The sequence below is a fragment of the Pezoporus occidentalis genome, unplaced genomic scaffold (assembly GCF_034315485.1).
Source record: "Pezoporus occidentalis ecotype Australia unplaced genomic scaffold, CSIRO_AGI_Poc_V1 ctg39, whole genome shotgun sequence".
In the NCBI taxonomy this organism is placed as follows: Eukaryota; Metazoa; Chordata; class Aves; order Psittaciformes; family Psittacidae; genus Pezoporus; species Pezoporus occidentalis.
The window spans coordinates 8,039,621-8,057,468 of NW_026915713.1; the positions used below are offsets into that span (position 1 = coordinate 8,039,621).

The window sequence follows — 17,848 nt, forward strand, 5'->3', positions numbered from 1 at the left end:
GATCTCATTCCCTACTAAAACCCGTAAGAATTTACCCATGTCAGGGTAAGACAGACATTTACAACTGATGTGTTTTGATTGAGTTCTTGGACTTTGTGTACCTTCATGTGGTAATCTTCCTAACAGGAATACAATTTAAAAATCAAAATACAAAACACAACTCGGAAACAGCCCGGCCATTCATGGCCTTAAAATATGTAGCAGGCTTCTACTAAATACATTTTTTCAAAAGCAAAGAAGAAGATCCATCATCTGGTCAAATTCTTAATAAGCAGATGCAGCTTTTTTGGTTAAATTTTAAATGTACTTCACAGATGTAACTCAATAAAGTTAAACACCCAACTATAGGCCAGTGTTGCTTTTCAACTTTCTCTTATGCCCATAAACAATTTCCACTAAATATACTCTAAATAACAAAGTAATCAAATAAACAGAGCTATACAGCAGAAATATAACTTACTCTCCTATCTTGTAGAGTGCCATCTTGCTCGCTATGAACACACATGGATAATGCTTCAACAAATGTCAGAGGCCAATTATAATTAAGAAATTTTCCTTGAATGCCCAGTAAATTAAAACAGCTCTAACACAAAGACTGAAGGGCACAGGTTGCCTCAGACACCGGCTGATGAAAACTGGCTGTTCAGGATGGCTTCCTGAGCACCTCATTTTGATTTTCTCTAAAAGCTCCTGAAGTATTTAAGACTTCAGTTCCCTATCATTAATGGGCAAGTGATACTGAATGCAAATATCAGAGAAGGGAGAAAGGGAGGCTTAAGATGCAAAGAGAAATCAATATGAAAAAGGTAAGATGAACAAAAGAGTGAAGGCTTTTGCCCTTACAGATGATTCAAACACATCAGCATATTGCCTCTGCATCTCTAACATGGTGACAGCAATAGTGAAAGCCCTTTAGACAGATGGCCCAAAAATAAAAAAAAAAAAAACAAACCCTTGCTTCCAGGCCTATGGCTGTATTCTTTTGTTCTTCCAAAATGTCAGATTTATACACAAAGGATAATGCAGACAATTAAAAGGTCAGTGAGGTTTCTTAATGGTTATTAAAATGTCAACCTAGACTACAAGCAATTTAAATCCTATGAAATGAATAGCAGATGCATAGTAACAGCAGAAAATAGCATCAGCTTTGTTTTCAAATAGCCACTACACAGACTGACACAGTGCATCTCTCTCATAGAAGGCAAAGCTTTGTAGATGGGTTAGAAAAAGCTACAGAAAGAAATCAGCCTGTCCTGGTCATTATATTAAGTCCTTGCCTAACTGCTGAGGTAGGTAGCAAGCAGCAACAAACAAGACTTTCCTACTGGTAAACCCCTGGTCCTAGTCCCACTTGTGCCAGAAACATCAAAATACATTTTAAAGACTGAAGAGAAATGCATTGCTTGTGCCTTGTCCACTCGCTGAAGAGCAAGGCCTTGCCTTTGCATATCTGCTACTGGGCACTGCCACCACTCCCTCTTCCCACTGGCACCTACAATACCATCAGTATGCTAGCAGGAGGACTGGGGGATCTTCAACATTGCCCCTGTCCCTCCCCACAGCCCACATAGATGCTTATCTCCCCAGGGAAGAAGGCTACATCCTGCTCACTGCTCTCCCTCCCAGCTCTCTGCAGCGGTCAGTGACAGGCATCAAGGGGCAGTGAGCTGCAGGACACCCCTCCATGAGGTGTGTGTGGGATCTCCAGAGCTGCACACCAGGAGGCAATCTGCTCCACTTCCTCTGGCATTCATGTAGGAGGCTTTCCTGTGCTACTCCAGGGGCTTGGCACAAACCTATCCAGTTCGTGTTTGCCAGCAAATGGTGGTGTGAAATCACAAAAGCCTTTGCTAGGACTGAGAAAAACAGCTTCCCATTTGAGATTTAGGAATGAATCATCTTGCTCATGGACTTCAGCAGTAAGGCATTAAGGCAGTAGTGGATGAAATCTAGGTTTTGTTAATGACCAAATGTTAAAAAAGGGAACTGAACTAATGATACTTTAGTGTCCACGGTGAATAAACATAAAAGGTTCTTTTGGTATTGCCAGGGAAAAGGAAGTTAATTTCTTACTCACCAATAATTACAGGAAGCAAACATGGCTACAGAATGAAACAAAGATAATTTAGCAGATTATTATGGGAGAAGAAATATTCGTTGTTAGCAACAAAGAGCCATTTATTGATACAACAGAGGAAAAGATATTTACCCCAGGGCTCCTCTTTTTCAGGCCACAAGGGGCAGAGATGGAGCAACATGTTTCCATTCAGTTGCCTCTGCTCTTCTCGTGCTACCAACTATTTAAAAGAGGATCAGTGCAATTCAGCCCTATGAGATACAGAGTAGCAAAGGGAAAGAGAAAGTGAAGGTGACACATTTATTTTCAGCTTTTAAAGTTTCTAATTGTTTTAGACAGCTACTCCAGATGAGGAGATATGGCTAATAAAAGTGAGTCAGATGGTCATAAAAAGCAGCACTTGTGCAGACCTGAGGAACCGTCAACTGTGTCTCTGGCAAGTGAGCTGAATGGTATATTTCAGAAAAGAAGAAAAAAAATCACCTTGTCCTGCTCCTTGAGAGGGCAGATATTGTGGGCCTGATAGGAATAGCATGCAGTCTTTAGTAGATGCTAGCTGAAAGCCAGAGCTGGGTAGTGGTAAGCAACATGCTGGTCTGGCCCCAGCACTGCTCAGTGGCTTCTGTGACTTGGCCACATTAGGCAGATGATCATTTGGGAAATACCTAACTACAGAAAATTAAAAACCAACTTTTCAAAATGTTGACAGCTCAGAATAAATTGAATATTAAAAAAAAAAAAAAAAAAGAGAGAGAACCAAAAAATAAAACCCCAAAAAACCGCAGAGGGGGGAGGTTCTTGATCAAACTTCAAAACATACTGAAATTCTGAAATTTGGGAAAATACTGTAATTTCATCTTGGCATGACTGAATAGTAGCATTACCCATCACTGCCTGCTCAAGTTCCCATGGGAATGGGGACTGACTCCACCAAAGTCAATTAAAACACACTCTGCACTCAATGTCACATTCACAGCTCTTTGAGGGGTGTATAGAAGTCCCCGGTCACACTTTTGTTCTTCACATCTGGGTCACCCATATGATAAGATCTGCACCAAAGATTCTGGCAGTGCTGCAAAGAGACAGAGTCTTTGTCATTGGCAAAAGCAGGATTTGAGGCAGCCAAGTGTTTTATATTAAGATGCTTAAAAGTTTTTTTCTGCAGGATTCAAGACTGGAACATGAACAAAGCATAATTGAGGAAATTACTTTATTAAAACAAAAATAGATAAATCAGCAAATGTAGGAACAGTTCAAAACTGGAAGCTCTTATCAGATCTCCCATATTTTCATTATTCAGACATAGCAGAACCTGGATTTAACTATGTTCATATCTTAGGAGACAAGACCTTGCTCAGGTCCCCATCCAGAACCTGTAAAATTAAACTAACCTGCCTGAGAACTCACCCTTCCCACCCACAAACAGCAGAACAAACAGCATCTTAAAACAGGACTTTGTGGAATGAAGAAAAGACCAGGACAACAGGGTGATAAAACAGGATGAAGTACAATAACTCCTCCTTACCTAAATCACTGCAACAACTATTCAATCCTCTGATTTCTTCAGTCAGCAATTCCTACACCAGCTAGTTATCCCTTTCCCTGCAGTAATCCTTCATTCCCAGCTAGTGAGGTATAAGTCCCTGATCTCTGTGCCCCAGGCTGTTGGGTCATGGACCCCCCTGCCACCTTGCAGTGACACCATGAACAGCGTGCATTATCCCTAACCCCCCCAGTCCACCAGCCACTGTTCCATACTGCTCCAGCCACCAGCTCCTCCAGTGAAGCCCTTGTTTCAAACTCGTGAGCTGCTCCATGCCCACTCTGGTACCAGCTCTGTTTGCCTCACTAGGTTGTTCTGTAAAAGTTCCTCTAGCTTGTAGGATTAAGCACTCTCCCTGCTACTGGCAGAAAATCCTTTAATAGATACCCTCTCCTTTCTTTCCAAACAATGACACCAAATCTAGTACCTGAAGCCTTAGTCTAGGGCCACTGGTTACCCAGGAATGTTACATATAGCTCATTTGTCTGGACTTTGAAAAATGACCACAGTTTCAGTATCTCATCCATTTTAAGATGTAGCAAGTTTTCAGCTGAAATGCTTCCCAAAAATGACAAGACAAAAAGCAATTTGGACCCATTTCAGACCTCCCCTGTGGTGTTTATTGCCCTCCTCCCTCTCTTCCTCTGCAAAACCGACAGAGGAATCCTCCCCCCAGGCTGGTGGCTGCTCTCAGCCATTAGGCTAACATCAAACAAATCTGGAAAATGGAAGCTGGTTCAGTGCCTGTTCCGTTTTGGAAAAAACAGAAACCATCTCAGCACCTCACCATAAAAGCATTTATATAAACCTCTTTATATATAATAATATTAATAACATTTTGTTACGTGTATTATAATTGAAATAAAGTCTCAACTTCCTCTGAATTTCAGCATCATGAAATGGCAGTCTCTTACCCCAGTTTCCTATATAACACAATATAGCTGGTGAGATCCAAAGCTGAAAGACACCAAAATAAACACCAGAGCTGCCTCTCTGCCAAGGTCATTCTGTCACAAACTTTAAAACAATGGGGAACAAATCATTTTACTGCTAAAGACACACTGAAACAACATAATGCAGACTGATGTGATTGAGATACCAGGAGTGTTCAAGAAGGGAGAAATATATAACTGTACAGATTAAGATAAGAGCACAAAACAGCCTCTGCAGAAATAATTTGCCCTCTGTCTGTTGGTAGCTGCCAATGGTTATCAATTCCTGGTGACATAAATAAGGTCAGAGAAAAAAGGGTACTGCGGACGGGAATGCCACCTCTCATCGTCACTGGGCTTGCTCTTCCTTTCAGATGTGCCCCTGGTTACTATGGGAACCCTTTGCTAATTGGAAGCACTTGTAAAAAATGCGACTGCAGTGGCAACTCGGACCCAAACCTGATTTTTGAAGACTGCGATGAAGTGACCGGCCAGTGCCGCAACTGCCTGCACAACACCACCGGGTTCAACTGCGAACGATGCGCTCCGGGTTACTACGGGGATGCCAGATTCACTAAAAACTGCACAGGTATTGCCTATGGTTTAGTGCAGCAGAGCCAAGCAAAACACAGCATGGTCTATGGATGACCCCTCAGAGATCAGAGATGCCTGATTCAGTCATCACACACTTGTGGCCCTGGGGGCAGGCTGTGCTCCTGGCTACCTACGTGTCAGGATAACCTGCATTTCTGTTCAGTTGAATCATCCCAGGCACTTTTGCTCTTTCCATTGCCCAGAAGGAAGTCTCAGACCCCAGACTCAAACACCTCAAACACCTGGGGAGGATGAATGTAGACACTGTTGTGCCCTGCATCTTATTTTAAATAAGGGTCTCTAATCTTTCTTTGGGTAGAGATTTCACTTTAAACACTGAAGGTGCTTAAAGACTTTGTCCTTCCTGTCCTGACCCAATCCCTGCTCAGTTTCTGCTGGTTTTCACACTGGTAACCTATTCTGCATTTCCCACGTGTCTGTGTAATCTTGCTGATTTCTGCATTTCCACACTAGAGATGACTGTACCTCCAGGGTCTGGTAAAGTGCTGCCCAGAGGATCTTACCAAAACATACCCACACAGCGGGATCACAGATCTTTACATCCTCTAATATACCTGTTCTCCTAATTTACATGGAGTTTGATTCAAATAGGACTTTAGCCTCAAGTCCTTTGTCCTTGCTTTGGCTTTGGGAGACAAGATTTTATTTGCTTTCAAAGCACCATGGAATAGCCACTGCTCAAGGCAAAATGCAGGTGCTCAGAGCAAAGACCTTGGGGCTCCTTCCCAATGTCTTTGCCAGGGCCCTTCCCTCAAGGACCACAGCACAAATGGAGGAGATGGATCTCTCCTAGCTCTCAGCCTGACTCAAGGATAACACACAGCTGAAGCATTTACCCAACCCGGGCCTCTGAAGTGCTCCAGGATCTCAAAGTACAGAAAGTTATAGGTCTCACAGCCTTAGCAATGTCTTGGTCAAGCCTATGTCCTTCTTGCAACTCACTGTACACTTGGAATTTGCTTTTTACTAACTTACTATAAAGTACTAAGGTGTGTTTGGGACTTGTTTGGAAGGTCATGAGTATGCTCTGCAGTCAAATGCCCTTTGTGCTGCTGTCTCCGTTTGTAGGGTACCATGAATGATGCCACTAGTGGTCCCTTTTGGTTTTATACTCCTGCGAGCATCCACCTCCAGGATTTAATTCACATCACTAAGTCACATGCTTAAATTCCATTTAGGCTGAACAGGGAGAGATGGTGCTCACGCACAGTAATCCCCAAAGCCTATCCTAGGTATCCTAACCAGTCAAAAAGACATTGGCTGCATGGAACAGCATGCCCCAAAACTGACCTCCTGCCTGAATTTAGGCACCCAAGACATGCCTGAAATTCAACATCTTTGGGGTTTTGAGGTTGCAAAAGCAAACCTTATTTATGCATTTCACTGTCTAATTCAGTTCAGCAGAGATGATTCACCTGCAGTTCTCCTGTGAGGAATGACAGGATCTAGTCTGCAGCTCCTGAATGCCATGAGGCAGGAGAAACGCACCCAACACTTCAACTCAGCAAACCACAGTAATCATGCCCTGGCAGTGGGCAAAAGCAGAACTTCAAATAGCTAAGAATAGCTTTGCCAGAAGTCTGAGGATTACAGAGCATTCCCAGTGTCTAAGCAGATTATACAAGACATAATTTTGGAAGGCATCTCTGAACATAGTTTCTAAATTGAAGCCCAGTTTTCATAACCTCAGTATAGTTCTGGTTTGCACCCTTAAGGAATTGGAGGCAGAATGCCTTGGTATTATTTATGTTTCTGAGGTACAGTGTAAGTGGGATTTCATGGTGTACAAGACTTCCCTATAGAGATCTTTCATGCAGACTATAAATCATCTTGGTAATTCTCTTCATTAGCAGATTTCCTTGTAGTGTTTGATCTTTGCTAAAAATAAAAGTGCCTGGGCACTTGAATATGTTGTGAAAGGTGCAGCTTTGCTCTATTTAGGAGTGAATTTCATCTTGCGGTTGACTAGCTAATCCTGAATTTGAAGTATTGTGCTTCAGAGAATTATACACTCCTTGTTTCATCTGCTGCACACCAGAATGTGTTGTATTGACATAGATTGTGTAGATGGCGAGCACCACTCAATACATCCATGATATCCAAACTATATGGGGGGGTTACAAGGCAAGTTTTGGAGCAATTAGGAACTCTTATTTAGAAAAATATTGATTCTGAAATAAGACAAATACTTTTTTTTTAAAAAAAAAAAAAGATTTTATTTTTAAATACAATAAACAAACTAAAGTAAGAAACGAGAGTCTGTATACATGTTTTCCACAGAGCACCTCAAACAGTACATAGTACAAAAAATGCAAGAGAACTAAATGAGCAAACAGCTCGATTCTGCTAAGATCATCTTTGTTTTTTCCTTCTTTTGAGCAAAAAATAAAAACCTGTGTAGCTGTGGACAGTAGTTTTCAGCTGCTTTTCAATGTATTTTTTAACCACATGTCCTTTAGTCTCATTTCAAAGCTTTTCACAAATGCTCCTTGGAAATAAAGGTAAATTTAGAAGCTTTCTCCAGCAGTAAGCCACAGTAAAATTGAAATCTTCATTCCCTGCTAAAAATATGGGACTTCCTAAACAGATGAAAAAATTGTCAGGACTACTTTTGAAATTAATTTACTATAAGCATTTGTATAGCAAATTAAGAGTTACCCATTTAAATATGGAGACAAAATTTGAGCACCAGTCTCACCCAAATTTTCATCTTGCAACTGTAATCCTGCCCCTGGGAATAGCCTAGATCCTGTGATACAGCTGAAGAGAAATCTCTGCTTTCAACCGAGTGTTTTCTTTCACTTCTTAGCAAAAGAAATAAAAAGTGTTTTAAAAAAATGTAGATCCTAAATCTGTGAGGCAGCCAGTTCCCACAGACTGTGGTGAGGTCGAAATATTGATGGCCCCACAAAATTAAAACCCAAATTCTGTTCTTACGTTAATACAAAAACTGAGTAGTTTGACTCAGACTAGTTCACTTACACAGGATTATTCCAATGTTAGTCCACTGTGTTGACTTTGAAGCTGTTTTACACATTTCCCCTGAAAATTCCTCAAATGTGAAATGTGGAATGCAAATACAAGGGTAATTCATAGAGAACAATGAATGGGCTGCATTAAAATGGCAGTAAACAATTTTGTTATATGAAATACTGCTGAAACCATGAATCACAAGAGCAAAACAAATTCCAGATAAGTCACTGCTGTTCTTAGGTTCTGTTTGAGTTTTTGTTATTCTATCCAAGTGTTCCAAGAATATTGTAATCTTTAAAATAATATATTATAAAAGGCCAGTTAAACCTTGAAAGAGACACTTTAGATTAAAAATTATACTTTTTAAACAGCCATTTGTGCTGGCAATCAATATGTAGATTACTCAAGTTTTAAAAAATTTAAAACCTCATTTATTCTTCATTGTAAGTGCTAGGAGATATTTACTTTTTGATATGGTCAAGCTGATGATGGAATTGGAGTCCACTATCAGTCCCTGATAGCTGGAAAGCTTATTCAGTGAAAGCCTGACACAGCATTGATAAATTCCACAGGGCTGTGGAGACATTTGTAACTAATAATAACTTTACTTGTACCACTTTTCTTAATCCAACGGCACAGATGATGCAACTCTGGCCTCACTGCCTCTGCTTGTGACCAGCTAGGAAACTCTGAACAACTCATTTCAGCAGAGGCTTTCTGGTTCTGGTTCCAACCTCTCATTTCTATCTGGTCCAATCTGACAGCAGTGCAAAAACCACCTTTTTCTACATACTGAAGGAAAAATCAATCCAAAAAGTCCTCAATTTTAGTTGGACTATCCATGCACAATCCTACGTACGATCATTTCACTAGTCTTGGGAGGGGAAAGGTGAATTTTATATTTTGAAGCTGCTTCTTTCAAAAATCACTTCTTTTTCCCCCAGAATGTAACTGTGGAGGGAGAATGTGTGACAGCCAGACGGGAGAATGCCTCGCAGACAGTCCTCAAGTTTCTACTGGCACAGACTGCCCAACCATCAGTAAGAAGACTATCATGAGGACACTAAATATTAATATTGCTCTTGTATTTAGATGCTTACAAATACTAACTTAAGGGCTCAGTTCTCTAGTGGGCTAAGCACTTTGACCTTGGTCTCACAGTGCACTCAAACATGTGAATATGCACAATGCCCTGATGAATGAGTATTTAAACATGTTCTCACTTGCTTGACTGAGTACATGCATACATCCAACTCCAATACAGGCTGAATGATAAGGTACAAACTGCGGAGCAGTAGACGCATATCACCTAAGTTACTTCAACAGACTTTGAGATGCAGTTACTGCAAAATAATATCTTGTCCCTAAAAGCTGCCATCACAACTCTACCTTTGCCATATTGCACGTAATTTATGGTTTTCTAGTTGTACATCTAGTATAAATTGTTGCTGTTGGCAATTCATCATATATCCATCAATCAGTTGCTTTTCCACTATCATCTCCCCTATTCTAAAGACAGCAAGCCTGGGGAGTTTCCAGAAGCACTCTGTTGTAATAATTGGTAACCACTGATGGTTTTTTCAAATGTTAGTACAATTACACAGTATAATGCAGTAAAATGTCACACATATGGATTCCTAAATTGGCTCCCAAGAAGACAGGTCATGTGCCTGGAAGTGCAACCAGAAGGAAAACTTTTGGGAGCTGATGCCATCAAGAATACCGACTGTAAAATATCAAGCAAAAAATTATGCAGGAATCAGTGTTTCACATTCACCTAAGTCTCTTGCATTTAGTAGTGGCACAAATGTCACTAAAAACAAGGTAGTATTGCAAGCATTCCGCAGGTATGAGGATATAGTTCTGTGCAAGCATATTCCAAACGTTAGAACTGTGTTTTTACAAGTTGCCTTCCTAATCAAATAGGCAGCCAAGAGTCCATCTGCTGGACATCCTTGTTTCTCATACCACTAAGTTTTAAATACAGAGTTTAGGCTTCTGACAAAATGAAGCTGGTTTTGTGACCCTCATCTATTGTCCTTCAGGCAACAAACATGCACAGCCTCTAGGGAATAGCCAGGAAATACCTCCTCTCTCTCCCTGCTGATTATGGAGCCGCTGTGGCAGCCTCTTGGAGCAGCCCCAGCTGCTGTTGCTCAGCTGGAAGTGTCATGACTGCACTGTGGGACCTCGGAAGTGGGTGGATGAAAAGAGAAAGAAAAATGGGTATCCATCAGGATCCATCAGTGAGAAAGAGAAGGAAACACTATAGGGCAAGATCACCATAATGTGAATTCAAGGTATGTGCTGTTAACTGACACAAACACTAAAGAAAAATGATACTCTCTTATTTTCTCATCAGGCTGTGACAAATGTATTTGGGATTTGACAGATGACATCCGATTAGCAGTTCTGGCTATCGATGAAAGCAAATCGACTTTACTGAGCATTTCTACAGGTGTTGCAGCTCAAAAGCGCTTGAATGACCTGAACCTCACTACAACCCATCTCCAGGTACAAATATTGATGACTCTTTTTTTTATGTAATTTTAATCTATGAATTTCTACTCCCTTCCTGTAAATTTCTATCCTTGCCCTCACAAGATAAATCATTAGTTTTCAGATGCACTGACTTTCACCCCCCCCCCCCCCCCATATACAGGCAGCAATGTCCAACAAAAAGAACCATGCTGTGCTTTGGACCATCCAGGTTGATGATGCTGCAGATGAAATGAATGATCTCCTGAGAGAAGCAGCAACACTTGATGAACAGGTTTGTTTATAGCCCCCTGCCAGACCTCTGATGGTTTGCAGCTTGCCATATTTGCATGCTAGAGTGAGCGCTTACTATACTGTAACAGCATCAATTGGAAGGGACCTAAAACAATCACCCAGTCCAACTGCCTGACCATTTCAGAGCTGACCAAAAGTTAAAGCATATTATTAAGGGCATTGTCTAAATGCCTCTTAAACACTGACTGACATGGGGCATCAACCACCTCTCTATGAAGCCTTTTCCAGTGTTCGACCACCTCACAGTAAAGAAATGTTTCCTAACATCCAGTTTGAACCTCTAGGTACCACAAAAGGAGTGGTAGTGCCCTAAAATATAGCTGGGAGAACTCTCTATTTCTATTTTCTATTTCTAAACTTTCTACTTTACTTTAGCTCTGAATTACAAGCATAAATGACCTAAGAAGTTGTCTTCCCAGAACAGGAAGAATGTAGGGCCAAAGTCTGGTGAAAGTGATCATGGGTTTGTCACCAGTGACAAAAATCCTCCCCTCAGGATCTGAGATCCCACCTACCACCTTACACAACATTTGATCTGAGATACACAGACTGCCTTTCTATTTTGATTTCTAATTAAGCAAAGTAACCAATACTAAACTAATGCAGATTGACTTATATCTCTTTTACATGTATGCTTTCATAATTAAATTAGCCCCAATTTGACATTTCAAAATATATTACAAAAGTGCCAGTTTAAAAGGCTTTTCATGAACACACTGAGATAGGAGTCTGTTCAGCACTCAAAACATGCTTTAACACAATTGTAATCATAAATGCTGCATCTACATTCATTTGCCAGGCTATAAAATTGAGCTTATCTACTCTCAGCACACGTAATACTTTCACTGCACACTAGAATACTGATATGATATATGTTTAGAGAGAAATACTGCTCAAAATTGCTTTTCCTCTATTTGAAGGAGATATCATTAAACATCTTTCTGTTGCTAAGATATATATTAGTGAAATACATCACTATTCTCAGAGATAACCATAGCTGTAGTAGGACTAGTGTATATTTGACACTTACTGCAAAATGGCCATCCTTATATTGACTTACCAATTCCTTCACAAGACAAATTAAATTTATACCTTACACTAAAACTCAAATACAGGAGCAAGTGGGGGTGGGGGGGGAAGAGTAGAAAGGTTTGTATAGAGAGGTAGAAGAGAAAATTTGGGTTTGGGTGATTTTAATCTGCACTTACTTAGCTGAAAAGACACTGTGGTATTACAGATTATGCCTGGGTCCAAAGGAGGTTTCATTAAACCAATTCACACATACACCCTCCTCTGTACCTGTGAAAATCCAGCACAGCCCACATGCCTCAGCTGGTAGACAGGATGATTAAGGATTTATGTTTTCTAGGAGTATCTAGTGAATTTGGATAACAATGTTTTTGTCATCTTCAGTACTACTTGGGGATTTCTCAGCTCATTTCTCAGTTTGTTCCTAAACCAATGAACTCAGGGTTCCCTCTGGTCTTTTCTCTGGTTATCTATCTCTACTGCTTATTCCACACAAACACTTATAATTGCTTCTAAAGGCATGGAAATAATGGCCCCAGACTCTCACAGTGGAAGGAAGAGCACAGTAAGAACTCTGAATATAATGAACTTCTTGCTCTTTCATGGCATTTTCATGGAAAACCGGTGCAAGAGCCTTAAGTAGGTTTTGCAGAGATGCATCTTCCATTTAGAGCATTCCACGTGCACATCCCTGTGTCTGAGAGATTCCTGCAGATTCTGATCTAAACCCCAAAAGCAGGATGAATGCACCAACTGTAAACAAATCGTTCTGCTAAATGAGTACATGTGATCTGCAACTACCTGAGTCTGTTTGGGATGAGCTCAGAGTAAAACGGCACATAGCTCAAACCTGAATGCTTGGCAGAGACTTGGGAGAGCTGAGAATTTTTCCTTCCGGGGCTCTTAGTAATTTCAGGATGAGTCTTTGTACTCATGAATGAGTGGGAATTTGAGGTCCCTAAGAGCACCCCTCAGTCAAGCAGGTGTATATCCCATCGATCTCATGGCAATCAATCAGCAAACCTGTTTGAGCAATTTCCCATGTGTTAAAGAAAAATCTGGCAAGGAAGGAGCATTATAAAAGGCAAGTATGTGTAAAAACAGTAACAAGTTGCTTAAAATAAGCATGAAGTGGTGATGCTGAGCAATAGAGCATTCACAAGAAACCCTGATAGCTATCAAGCAATTTGCCCTTCAAAGACTAAAAATCCAAGTAAAACAGCAGTAAAACTAAAGCCTTTCTATAAACCCTTATTGGGAAGACTCTGGCGGCCCTGACCCTGCATTCAAGCGCCACCTGGTGCCTCTGCACACCCCGAGAAAAAACCGGCTCCCCGGACCGGCGCAGCCTGGCTGGGACTGAGCCCGCAGCCAAGGCACGGCTGAGCCCTGCAGGGCTGAGGGGCAGCGGCGGTGTCCTCTGTAGTTGCTGCAGGATTCATTAAACAAGTATGAAGCGAGCACACCAACAGCCAGGCATCTTCCGGCTTGAAAAGTGTTACGGCACTCCAAGTCCAGAAACTAATTTTACAAGGGGAATTTCTGCTCATGCAGCCCTAACAGGGACCTTGAATCAAACAGCTTACCAGTGGCAAGCATGTGGTGCAGACTTACACGGGGTCTAGGAACATTGATGGCACAGCAGCCAATTTTTTTCCTGGAAAATACCAGTGAAAATTAAGTCTAAGGACTCCAAAAGTCAGTGACCTTCTTGGAAAAATAGCTATGTTTCCCTTTGTTTCCTGTACATGTAAAGGAACACAATGCAGAATACACCCTCCAACATCATATAGTATAGGAGGCAAAACACTCTGCTCTCGTATTTTGAATCCTCTTGTTTTTTCTTAATTTTAACAAATTGCAGAGTTGGGGACCTCACTTGAGGGAGACACTGATCTAAAAATGGTTGTGAGCTTGAGAGCTGATTCTTCAGTCTATATGCTTACTCAGGAAACACCATATCCAGCAACATAAGCCAGTCCTGCTGAATGCCTAGGAGACTCAGCAGATGGGTGTTTCACAACTGTACATAATTTATGGCAATTTGGTTGCAGCAAATGATGGATAAATATGGGAAAGGTTTTAACCTCTCACTCTGCAATTCTGCAAATACCGACAAGACAGACAGCCCTTCACTTCAAACACCTCTGTAAATGCCACTTTATGTGATAAAGAGACTTTTACATGCACATCAGGAGAAGGCAAAATGTGTGTTTGCACTGTTCATCCTCACATGTGCATATGGATCTGAAAAGAAATCTAATGTTTAGCTCCCATGGTTTATTCATAGGGAAATGAAGCATCCAGCAAGGGCCTAATGATACAGAAGGAAACCATGGAGACCAACAACCGTGCTACTCAGCTTGTGCAGCAGCTCAATAATATGAGGGATAACATTCAAGGTAAATAGATTTCTTTTTGGTTCAGCTCAATGTCAAGAATGTATTAATGAAGCCTCCAGCAAAAAAATGTCACAGCACTTGGGCACTCTCGCAAAGCAATCCGCACATGAGGTTCCTGCAGCCTCCAATGCCATTACAAAAACTTGTCTTTCTTAAAAGACAACTGATACCATGGGCTGATATGGGCTGACCCCCAGAACAAGAGCTTCTCTTCCTTTTTTCTCTCTTTGACAGAGCAAAATAATAGTAAATAGGTTTACATGAAGTACTTCAAGCTAAATTAGCCTGTAGCCTTTGTTTGTTTGAATAGCTGCTCAAGGTATTTATATACACTTGAGGAAAAAAAAGTTAGTATCAGACTGAGGCTGGATGGAACCACAGACACAAGCACAGGATGGGTCATGAGAGTGCTCCATGCCTTAATTGTCAGCAGGTTCATGCAAGTGCACTTTTTCCATGCTGCTGATAAGCAATGGAGGCCATATGACTTGCTAGACCGATTTTTATTTAAATTGTTCTTTCCCTTTTCAACCCATGGCAGTGAGTTCAGGCTGACAAACTCTGGCCATCGCACCAGTGAGTGTTTTACTTTAAATCTTTTTTTGCCTTTTAGCAAACTGTTGCTGAGTAGAATTATGCGGGTTCATATAACTTCATGCAGATGCTTCTAAACAGAAAAGGACACTGAATAATAAATAAACTCGTGAAGTTACTGCTTCCCCGAGATCAATGTGGGAGGTGGTGGTGAGTTTCTTTTCAAGCTGCTTATTGCTTCGTCTGACCAGAATTTCCAATTGAGTTTGGGTCCAGACACATCTACAGAGCGTTACACACTAAGTGTTCTCCTCTTATTCTTTTTTATTATTATTATGATTGAAATACAGAAATAGAATGGAAAACTGCATCCTCATTGCCTTCTTTTTCCACAAAGAAAGTGCTGCTTCTAAACGTAAATGTGAAAGGCAGAATTGTAAACTGTGTGGCTGGTGCAGGCTGTCAGAAATGGTTATGGTGATGCTGTTTCACAGTAGGAGAGGTAAACACGATGAGGAAGATCTCCCAAAACTAGGAAAAGAGTGAAAACAAAAGCTTTTTCATGTTAAAATGTGGGACAAACTGTCACCTATTGCCTCTGTATCCTGCTCATCTGTCAATACGATGTGAGGGGATGCAGATAAAAATTAGAAAGTCCATCCTTGGGCAACACGCTAGAGCAATAAAAGCATCTCTATATCTAGCATAAATTTCAAAACATAGCTTTTCTTCTGACTGTAAATGTATGCATTTTACACCTTCCCAGATGAAGATTTTTTCATTATTATTTAGAACCTGCAAAACTTCTTGCATTTTCAAGAATTTTTACTGCCCTATATATCAAAGGATAAACAACAACAGTGAACACCTTCACAAGCACAACTGCACTTAGAAAAGGTTCCCTAGTCAAAGACAACCACCTTCATCTGGAATACCTATGACATATCATTATCATGCTGATATATGAAATTGAGATTAAACCTGTTGCAGCTTCTTCTTCAGCACCTACAGAAAGCAATAAAACCACAACTAAATGTACTCAGAAGCACCGATCCCCTGTACACCTGCATCATGAAGGCCTCCATCCTGCTGGAGAGCACACTGAATTCCCCCAGCTTTGGCAAAGCCAACAGTATACAAAAGCTGTGTATGGCACCAGAATAGAAAGGCTAGCTGGCAGTTGAGGTTAAACAGTCCTTTTACAATAGAAATACTTGATTAAGAAATCTGATTAGCTCTGTCTTAAAGCAATTATTGAAAGCTCTGTGGCAACTTGTATAAGGAAGGGCAGTAACATATCAACTGTTATCCTTGCTTATCCTCATCTCCATGGGTGCTTCAATCATTATTTCAACAAACATAGTTAAGATATACCATCACACACACGAGGCAGGCTGAGACCAGACTTATGTACATTTCTACAACCTTCTTACCCCTGTGATGCTAAATCTTGCCTTTGACTCCCTGGCCATCTGTCACATTTTATTTCTACAGCTATTCTACCCTTGTAGAAGGAAAGCCACTCTTTGCTCAAGGGAAGGCCTGTGTGCACACGCACACATGCATGTGCCAGCATAAAAAGGAAAAAGAAATCCATGGAGCTGCTGGTCATGGTCGGTTACTGCTTGGTATGAGCCTTTAAGGCTTCACTAATGAGCTCAGGAGCCAGCAAGAAACTGCATACAAGGATACTCTGCCAAAGAATCAGTTGTGCCACAATTACACATCTATTTTTTATAAAAATCTTACATATTCACAGTGCAGGCTTTGCCAGCGCTGATTATCCACAAAAGTAGTGATGAACGCAAGCCAGAACTACTCACAACACAGTGAGAAAGGGGCAAATTTTGTAACACCTACACTGGAGAAGGGTAAACTCAATTTCAGCTGCAGTGATCCAACAGTGTTTTTTGAATGGAGACCAAAACCTTGAAATAGTATCTGTCTCCAAACCAGCAAGGCAGTACCAGGCCAGAAGCCATATGTTACCTCTTCAGGAACTTTTTAAGATGGAAAAAGAGGTTATTTCAGTCTCCTTGCTTCTGTTGTTACTTAATGAACACAACATTTTTGTGGCAACACTTAAAAATCGCAATCCTGGATGAATTCCCCAGCCTGCTACATGCCACAGAACTCATAATAAGCCAAGTAATGCACACATCCCATGCCTGTTTAATCTCCTCTTCTGACAAGACCCTCACGTATGCCAGGAAGAGTGATTTATTTACAGGTTTAATTTTAAGACTGAATTAAACATAATAATTATCTACTATAGAGTTAGAACACAATTAAAACTTTATTTTGCCATCATCATGATCTGGATTCACAAAAGTACTCCACAGTTTTTACTTGTCTGTATCCATGCTGGACTGACCATGTGCTCCTTTTTCCCACAGAAATCAGCAGCAAGATGAACTACTATGCAATTCAGCAAGAGCTGAGCCCTGAAGAAACTGCCCAGAAGCTGAGTGTGGCTGAGGAGATGCTGAAGGAGATCAGAAGCCGTAAGCCTTTCACTAATCAGAAGCAACTTGCACATGAGGAAGAATATGGAGCGGAGGAGTGTGAGTTTTAAGTTTTCCATTCACCCACATGTTGATGTGCAGCTGGCATGGGTTGGGCTGTGCTGGATGTACTGTTGAGCCCCTGGGGAGGACCAGCAGGCACTTGGCAAGCACCAACTAGTGTGCCAAAGATGCTGCTGCTTCCAAATGCCTGCCCCAAGTCTCTGCTGGCGCTTGCTACCCCCATGGCAGAATGGGCAGAAAATGTGTGTGCTTGTGTGTGCCTGCATACTGCAGCACTTCAGCAATAGCTGCTTAGGAACGTTCATGCCATGGCTGGAATTGCTTGTGTGAACGTCTTCCTCCCCGCCTGCCAGCTCTGCCATAGGGACAGTAAACTCCAGCAGAGAGAAAATAACTGCTGGTATGGGAAAGAGTGGCAGCCT

General features: G+C 41.2%; 1 protein-coding gene across 1 annotated transcript in view; it reads left to right on the forward strand.

Annotated features, from left to right (window-relative positions):
• LAMA4 (laminin subunit alpha 4) overlaps nt 1–17,848 on the forward strand; it is a 102,664-nt gene that overhangs the window by 41,458 nt on the left and 43,358 nt on the right. Inside the window, exons 5-10 of the mRNA XM_062632485.1 lie at nt 4,927–5,141; nt 9,085–9,180; nt 10,503–10,654; nt 10,803–10,913; nt 14,253–14,364; nt 17,295–17,462. Of these exons, the coding sequence (XP_062488469.1) occupies nt 4,927–5,141; nt 9,085–9,180; nt 10,503–10,654; nt 10,803–10,913; nt 14,253–14,364; nt 17,295–17,462 (854 nt within the window). The remainder of the gene's footprint in view (nt 1–4,926; nt 5,142–9,084; nt 9,181–10,502; nt 10,655–10,802; nt 10,914–14,252; nt 14,365–17,294; nt 17,463–17,848) is intronic.